Raw genomic sequence first — 8,525 nt, 5'->3', positions numbered from 1 at the left:
CCCCAGGGCAAAAGCAGGCCACAGCCCTCCTGCTGACCTGTCCTGCCCACCTGGCTCGGCTCCCTCCCCACAAGAGTGTGTTCAGGGGACAATGACAGTGGAGCTCGCAGACATGGAGGGTGCGGGACAGGGAAGCTACTGCCTTAGAAGCCAGGTAAGACAACACAGCGGTGTCAGGGACACTGCTTCTCAGAGTCCCACTTGTCCCACAGGTCACACGGGCCCCGTGTGCTAGGAGGGACAGCGACCCTGGAGGCACAGGACCACCGGGGCGGGGGGGGACGGTGAGCTGGTGGCAGGCCTCTGCACAGGGAGGGGCTCAGCGGGCAGGCCTCCTCTCTGTAGCTCGCAGGCCTCGCAGGCCGTGGTACAGCTCAGCTCAGCCCGCAGATGTGCTCGGGGCTCCTGGGGTTCGGAAACCCCGCGGCTCCTGGGGCTGCTGGTAACCCCTGTGGTGGAAGCCACAGACGCACGTTGCCAGGGTCCCAGGGGACTCTGGCATCAGCTCCGTGGGGGCACTGGGGGCTAAGGAGTGACAGCCTCGAGGTCGTGCCTGGTCGCACACAAGCAACAGGGCAGACAGAAGTTCCAGAAGAGGGGCGAGGGGCTGCTTGCCCTGGACTAGAACCTCTGAGCGGCGCCTTGCAGCTCCCAAGTGCAGCGAGGGCCTGGTGCCAGCTGTGTCTGTGTCCCTGGCTGCAGTGGGACAGGGACCCTGCCACCCTCGGGTCTGTGTCTTGCTTCCAGCCTCTAGTCACGGGAGTCACGGGATGGGAAGTCTGGGGACCAGGTGACCCCACAAGGTAACGGGTGTGGGGGTGAGGCCCCTTCGGGATGACAGCCAGTCCTTGATGAGCTGAGTGCATCCTGCAGGCCGGTCAGTCAGTCCCCAGAGCACAGCTGTCACCCTTATCTGCTTTCTCGAGTAAAACAAGGAGCTGCAAACCACCTGCCCAAACCCGCAGGAGGCAAGGGTAGATGTGGACAAGGAAGGCCCCAGCTGGGAAGGCCAGTGTGGCCCTAAGTCAGCCGGGGGGGAGGGGGGAGGGGGGAGGGACAGAGCCTCACCCCTGCCCTGGCACAAGTTCCTCCTACCCCTCTGCTTGCCTGTGGCTCCCACTGCCACCCCCCCAAGTCTGCAGGGGCCTGCACTACTTCCTCAGCTGCTTGACCCACTATCCCCTGCTGCCACAGGGCCCTGACGCCTGCTGTTGGTCTGCGGGGAATGCCCACCGTGTCCTCTGCCCGGCCTGGTTTCCTAGTTAGCCTGCCCGGGGCTCTGTGTGGGGGAAGGCGAGCCCTGGCCTGAGGACTGGAGAGGGTGGGACCCAGCTTACCAGTGCCTGCATGTCGTACATGGTGCTCAGGTGGTCCCAGATGACCTTGGATGGGACCTGCCGGCCGATGTTCTGGCTGAACTTGTCCCGGATACAGATCATGTGGAAGTGCCGATTGACACCTGTGGGTGGAAAGAGTCACCTGTGAGGAGGGGAGAGGTGGGAGGCAGTGGGGGAGGTAGAGGCTGGGGTCAGCAGAGGAGGAGTAAGAGTGGGAGCAGGAAGGTCAGTGTAGGAGGTGCAAAGGGAGGCTATGGGGGGGCAGGGTGGAAGAGGGGCGCAGCAGGGGCCAGAGGGAGGATATAGGAGGGGCAGGAGGGGCCAGAGAGAGGGTGNGCCCCGCGGGCCGCGCCCCGCCTCCTCCCAGGCCCCGCCCACCGCGGGGCGGGGCCGCGGACCTGCTGCGGAGAGCGCTCCTCCCCGCCCTCCAGGTGTCGACTCTGGGGACCCCTCCCGGGCGAGGCGCCAAGCGTCTTTAGGCCTCACTTTCCCCCGCGGTGCAACGGGACCAACAACGGCGCGTGCCTCGGGGTACTGATGAAGGCTGGGTGCCCCGCCCGCCGTCCGCTCCGAGTCCCAGACCTGGGCCGACCCGGACGCGCGCCCAGGCCTCGCAGGTGACTGTTGACGCCACGTTGCTGAGCGCTGCCCTTTGGTCGGTGCGGACTCCGGTCACCACCCCCCGGGGCCCGCCCAGCCAGCCCCGGGCTCAGCTCCCTGCCTGTGGAGGGGGCTGCGGCGATCCTGGTCCCCAGTGGCCCCCGGGGGATGTAGCCGTCTTGTCCGGGGGTCGGGAGAGGCCCCTGGGGTGGCAACCTCGGACATGGGGGAGCAGGCCAGGGGTGCAGGGAGAGGCACGTGTGGCCTTGGGTGCTAGAAGGTGGCTGCCAAGGGGGAGGGGGACCAGCGCGGGTCAGGCGAGGCCGGCTGGGGTGGGGGGAGGTGGGTCATGGGCGGTGGCTTCTGGAGGTCACTTCCGCACTCAGTCCTTGGCCAGGGCACTGTGGCGAGGCTTCGCAGCCTGACTGTGGGCCCCGTCGCCGCCGTCCTGCCCCGCGGCGGCGGCCCTGTGCTGCCCTCTGCCTCCGTGTCGTTGCAAACCACTGACGACAACTTTCCACCGTCGGCCTTCCCTGCCAGGTTGTCAGTCAGATCCAGCGACCGGGGCTGGTCCAGCACAGAGCACGTGCACTGTGACCATTTTTGTGGACCCGATGGCCAACTGACCAACTCACTTTCTTGGTCACGGGGGTGAACGGCCCCCGCGGCCCCGGCCGCTCGTGTTGCCCACGTCCCACGTCTTAGAAGACGCAGCTGGCCTCCCAGTGTCTTAGTCCCAGCAGGGGGGCTCGGACCCCAGGTGGGAACATCTAGGCCCCGGAAAGGGACTTCTCCGCGGTCAGTGAACACACAAGCCGTCGGCTTACACATCAGTCTTGCATGGATTTGGCTGCTGTGACCCATTCCCAAGGCCGGCGCTGGGTTCTGCCACGTAGAGTTTCTCGCCCGGGAAGCTGGTGTCTGGAAAGCAGGGACCGTCACTCGTAAACGAATACCTATCTTCCGCCCCCAAGGGGACCCCTGGCTCTTAGTCAGGAGAGCTGGGTTCAGAGGAAGGGGCTTGGAAGGCTTCGGTCAAACGCACCCTTGTGTGCCCACCCTCCCCTGGGCGCACTGTCCTCCCCTCTGACTGGGTCTCTGGGACAGAAGTGGAATGCCACCCCAGCTTGGCTGGCCCTGGCCCCTCTCATGCTCACACTGGAGCTCACACTTGAGGCGCTGGAGGAATACGCTGATGCAGAAAGCACAGTCCCCACTCGCTCATATCTACCTGCTCTACCTGGGGCCTCTGGGGCCTCCTCCTGACATCTGGGCATAGAGGACAGCAACATCATCCCACTTCCCGGGCGGAGGGACCTCAGAGGTGTGAGGTGCCCAAGGGCCCCAGGGGCCACCAGCCAAGGTGACCGAGGTGTCCTGTTCTGTGCCAGCTGTGGCTTGCAGCCCACGCATCACACCTCTAGGGGGCGTCTCCCACCCACTGTTTGGACTCAGACCCGGGCTCCTGTCTCAGAACCCTGCAGGCGGGAACCACTTGGACACATTTCCTGTTCCCTTGGCGCCTGGCCCACAGGGCCAGTCATGGGCTTTTGGAAAGAAAGTCTGATTCCCCAAGTGGGCATCACCGCCCGCGATGACCCCCAAGGACGCTTTTGTCCTGCTCACTGTGCATGGCTCTGCGGTCAGCTCCAGGGATCATCACGGCATCCCGTCCTGGTACTGCTACCGTCCCCATCACGTCACCCACGGGGCTAAGCCTGGCCCAGGGGAGGAGGGGAGCCCCGGGATGCCAGGCTCAGCTGCTGGTCACTCCTGATTGCTCAGGGTGGTGTTGCCTTCTCTGTGGGGTCACCAGATTTCATATATAAAAACAGGGGCACCTGGGGGCTCAGTTGGTTGCGTGTCTGACTCTTGATTTTGGCTCAGGTCATGATCTCACGGTTTGTGACGGAGCCCTGCATCGGGCTCCGCAGTGACAGTCAGGAGTCTGCTTAGGATTCTCTCTCCCCCCTCTATGCCCTTCTCCTGCTCTCCCCCCCCAAAAATAAATAAGTAAACTTAAGAAAAGATTCTCTCTCTGTGCCTCTCGCATGTGTTCTCTCTCTAAAATAAAAAATAAAGAAAGAATGATAGTTAAATTTGAATTTCAGATAAAAATGAGTAATTTTGCAGTACAAGGATGTCTCAAATATCGTGTGGGATATACTTATGTTCAAAATTATCCTTTAAAGTACAAATAAAGTATTCTTATTTGTACTATTTAAAGTACACATTTAACTGGATGTTCTGTATTGGATCTGAAGATTGCATTCCTTTTGCCTGAATTACTTTCTGGCCTGCAGCTTTTTTTTTTTAATGTTTATTTTTTATTTTTGAGGGGGAGAAAACGTAAGCAGGGGAGGGTCAGAGAGAGAGGGAGACACAGAATGTGAAGCTGAGCTGTCAGGTGCTGAGCTGTCAGCACAGAGCCTGATGCAGGGCTCTAACCCATGAACCATGAGATCATGGCCTGAGCGGAAGCCGGATGCTCAGCTGACAGAGCCACCGGGGTCCTGGGTCACAGCTTGATTTGTCTTGGAGTCTTGTCGCTGGAGTGAACCGTGTGAATTTGAGACAGAGAGGCTCTGTCACTGCTGGGAGCTCCTTAGGATTTGTAGGGGGAGTGAGCGACTTGGGCTGGGATGGGCAGGGGCAGACCCCAGGCCCTGGCTTCCCAGGTGCTGATTTTGTGGGTGCAGAGGACGTTCAGGTGAGAGCACACAACGGTCGATCTCCCCCTCCTGCCCTGAGGGCTAAGTCCTCCGTGCGTGTGAGCACTTCTCGTCCCTGTGCGCTGGGCGGGAGCACAGAGAGGAAGCTCAGCTCAGCCGCCCAGCCTCGCCAGTGGCTGGTATCACATGGCGGGGGGGGGGGGGGTGTCTCGTCAGAACTGCGGGTTCTGCTGCGTGTGCTCATGCGCACGTGCACGCACACCACACCAGCTAGCTCTGCTGAGTCAGTCTCTGGGGGGTCCCAGCCCTCTGCGGTATTCACGTGAGGGCCACCGAGGGGTTCCACCCAGCAGCCCCTCTCGAAGTTCTCCAGTGGCCTTGACGGGGGGTGGGGTCAGGCTGGGCTGCTTTCCGTTGTGTTCTCTTGTTCTGATTTCCTGGGGGGGATGAGCCTCCTGTTTACTGCCTGGGAGGGGGCAGGTGGCCTTCCCAGCCCTTGGCCATCAGAGCGGGGCCCCAAGGATGGCAGCGAGAACCGATGGCCTCACCTGTGACTGCAGGGACCAAGCCGCCAGGAAATGCCCTGGTTATCTCTGCCAGTGGTGATTATTATCCCCCTGTGGGCGTGGACACTGAGGCCCAGGAACGCCGCGTAAGACGTCTGCTATACCCGCTGGGGACCTGGCTCTGACCCTGTGTCCTCACCTTCCCTGAGAGTGGGAGTCCCGGGGGAGGACACTCATTTCTTTCTCCCCCCTTCAAGGACGGACCCGTCGGCCCCTCCTCCTCTTCCCACAGCCCCGAGGGAGCCTGGGGACCAGTTTGTAGGATCCTCCCTCCCCAGGACCGGCATCACCGCTAAGGGCAGCGGAGAGTGCGGGCAGAGGTGCAGGGAAGGGGCTGCGCCGCAGGCACGACGTTCCAGGTTTATTCTCAGCTTCTTGGCTAGACGTGGCTCAGCCCCAGGGGACAAGGAGCAGACCCCCGCCCTCACCCCAGCACTGCCCCTGCCCCGTGTGGCCCCAACTCCTGTACTTTTCAAGTGAAGGTGCTCGCCGGCCATCGAAAGCAAGTGTCATGCGGCGTTTCCGACCCTCACCGCGCCCCCCCTTGGGTGCCCAGGGCCCTGGCACAGTTCCGGCCTCACGCCCACGCCGCAGGACCGTGCTGGGACCGTCACAGAGCGCCACGGAGGCTGCTCCTGGGCCGCTGGTCGTGTCAGCCCTCAAGTCAGTTTCAAGGGGACCAACCAGGGGCTGAGTTTATTTTTAAAAGATAGACTCTTTCCCCATCAGTTCGGCCCCCAGCGGCCAGCACGGCTTCCTTGTGCGCACACAACAGAAGGAAATGATTCGTCCGGTCAGTGTGGGGAATGACTAACGTTCTCTTTATAAAAGGGAACAATTCTTTTTTTAAAAGGTTTATCGTGTGTGTGTGTGTGTGTGTGTGTGTGTGTATGAGAGAGATTGAGAATCCCAAGCAGGCTCCATACTGTCAGCACAGAGCCTAAAGCAGGGCTCAGTGTCATGAACTGTGAGATCATGACCTGATTTGAAATGAAGAGTCAGAAGCTTCATCCACTGAGTGCCCCGGGGGCCCCGGGGGAAAGTTGTCCTGAACGAATCTACCCCACCCCCGGCCCCGCCCTTCCCCTGAGCCAGGTTCTGTCGCAGCCTGGCCTCCGTGTGGTTTCCATCCCCCAGGAGGAGGTTAGAGGTGGGGCTTGTCAGCTGGAGCCCTGGGGGCTGGGGTACGAGCCAGAGAGGGGACGAGGAACTGAGCCCCTGGGCACCCCGTGTACCTAGCAGCGCTGAAGCCGGAGGACCCACCCGCTGGTGAGAACTCCGGCGAAAAGGCACGAACTTCCGGCAGAAGCGGTGGAACGGCCCCAGGACAACTCAGGGCCAGCACGATGTCCGGCTTGGACCAGCAAAGGCCACAAGGAAAGCAGTGCCGGGCCCAGAGCCCCGGCCAGTGTGAGCACAGGGCGCCGCGAGCTCAGGGCCACGCAGCACGGGGGGCAGCTCGGCACACACCAGAGCCCAGAGCAGGGAGCTGGGGTCCCCCGTGGAAGCTGGGGTCCTCCCTGTTCCCTCCCCCAGGGCGCCAGCACCACGCTTCGAGCGCCGTCAGAACGTGTGGGCCGTGGAGCGGCGCTTCCTGGTTACACTCTCCCTGCAGAGCGAACGGGACGTCGTCACGAGCAGAGGGCACCGTCCCGTGTGTGGTGCGTGAAGGCAGCGTGGCGGCACCTGCGGGAAGCAGAGGCCACCGCCCTCCAGGTGTGGGGCAGGGTTCTTGGCCAAGACTCGGGCTTCCCAGAACTGCTGAAAATTGGAAAACTGTCGGCCCGAAGATGAAGAATAAGGGAAGCTGGGGGTGGAAGCGGGTTAGGGAGGAGCCCGGACGCCCCAGGTACCTGCACAAGGAGAACTCGGGAAGTAGAGGTGCCGTGTGCGCACGTCGTGCCCTGGCTGCTGCGTCCCGGCTCGGGCCGCTGGGACCAGAGCCCTGTGCTCGGGGGCTGACGCACACACGCCCGCGTCTCGTGGCTCTGGGGGCTGGAGCCCCGGGTCAGGGCGCCGCCTCGTCCCTGGTCGTGGGCCTTCCTGCTGTGTCCTTGTGGGCACGGGGGTGGCGGGCTCTGTGCCAGCTCTTTCAAAAGGGCACTGATCCCATCGTGGGGGCCCCACCCCCATGGCCTAATCGCTTCCAAAGACCCCGTGTCCTAACACCCTCGCCCTGGGCAGTAGGTTTTCAACATAGGAGTTGTTGGGGGACACAGATGTTCAGAACCTCATGCCCAGAAGAACGAGGAGGGGGCCTGAGACAGACCCCCTGGGGTGGGCCCGGCCTGCTATGAGGGCACCTGTGTGAGTGAACAGGAGGCTCAGGACGGAGCCCAGCACACGGCCAGGGACCATCACCCTGGGCTTCTCCCCATCTAACCCGTCCCCCGCGTACCCAGCTTTTACTTTTATTTAAGTCCGGAGTCCTCCCCGGCGGCCGTCACTGCTCTGAACATCCCCCGGTGCGCGCTGGGCTCCTGTCCTGCTGCTGGCCGGCACGTGCCTTCCTTTCCAGTCGGTCTCCCTTGGTTCCCGTTCGGGCGGGGCCTGGGGGGCAAGCAGCAGAGGGGACCCCGGCTGGCTTAGGGGGTGGAGAATGACCGGAGGCCCTGGTGCTCACAGAGCTGACAGGAAGTGGGGGGGGGGGCGCCCAGGACGGGGAGGTCCCGTTCTCTGACTCTGTCTCTGGCCTGGGCGGCAGCCTCAGAGGGGCTGAATGAGCCCCCAGCTGGTTGGGTCCCGGTGGGAAGAAGGTCTTTCCTCAAGGAAAGCTGAGGTGTTGGGAGGGGCTGGGTCCCCACTGCACCCACATGACTCCAGGTCACTTGAGAATGAGCCTCCCCACTGCCCTCACTCGGGCTTGCAGGGCAGGGGAAGCGGGGTAGCCCCGGGGAGCCCGGGAGGGCCCTGCCATCCCCACGTGAGGCAGGCGTCTCCATCCCGGGCTCCCTGTCCCGGAGTCTGTGCACCGGGTCCCGGGACGGGGGGCGCCCACGTGGACCTAAGCCAAGTGGCCCTGGTTAGCTGATCTGAGGCTGGCATGTCCGGCCGGGTCCCCGCGGCCAGCAGGGCCGGCTCACGCTCATGCTGGCCCCCCCCCAGAGACAAACCCAGCCCTGCAACGAGGCAAGTGGGGCTCGGAGCCCAGCGCCTCGTGTGGTGCAGACAGTCAGGCTCTGAGGAGCCGGTGGCCAAGGCTGAAGCTGTCCTCAGCCAGCAGGGCTCCAGGCAGGGGGGAGGGCTGCGAGCTGGAGCAGACCAGCAGGCTGCGTAACCCCAAAGCCAGCAATGCCCCCTGAGGCCGGACACGCTTCTGCCCGGCACGCCGACTCCCAGAGCCCNAGCCC

The 8,525-nt window shown here is 63.1% G+C and overlaps 1 protein-coding gene across 1 annotated transcript in view; it reads right to left on the bottom strand.

Moving 5' to 3' along the window:
- MRGBP (MRG domain binding protein) overlaps positions 1-1,572 on the bottom strand; it is a 4,472-nt gene extending 2,900 nt beyond the window's left edge. Inside the window, exon 1 of the mRNA XM_077756793.1 lies at positions 1,338-1,572. Coding sequence (XP_077612919.1) covers positions 1,338-1,439 — 102 coding nt within the window. The 5' untranslated portion in view covers positions 1,440-1,572. The remainder of the gene's footprint in view (positions 1-1,337) is intronic.
- Between the last annotated feature and the right edge of the window lie 6,953 nt (positions 1,573-8,525).

This window comes from Crocuta crocuta, unplaced genomic scaffold (genome assembly GCF_008692635.1).
Source record: "Crocuta crocuta isolate KB4526 unplaced genomic scaffold, BGI_CrCroc_1.0 scaffold613, whole genome shotgun sequence".
Taxonomy (NCBI): domain Eukaryota; kingdom Metazoa; phylum Chordata; class Mammalia; order Carnivora; family Hyaenidae; genus Crocuta; species Crocuta crocuta.
Note: the sequence above shows the minus strand (reverse complement) of the source record. Positions and strands in the feature narration are given on the sequence as shown.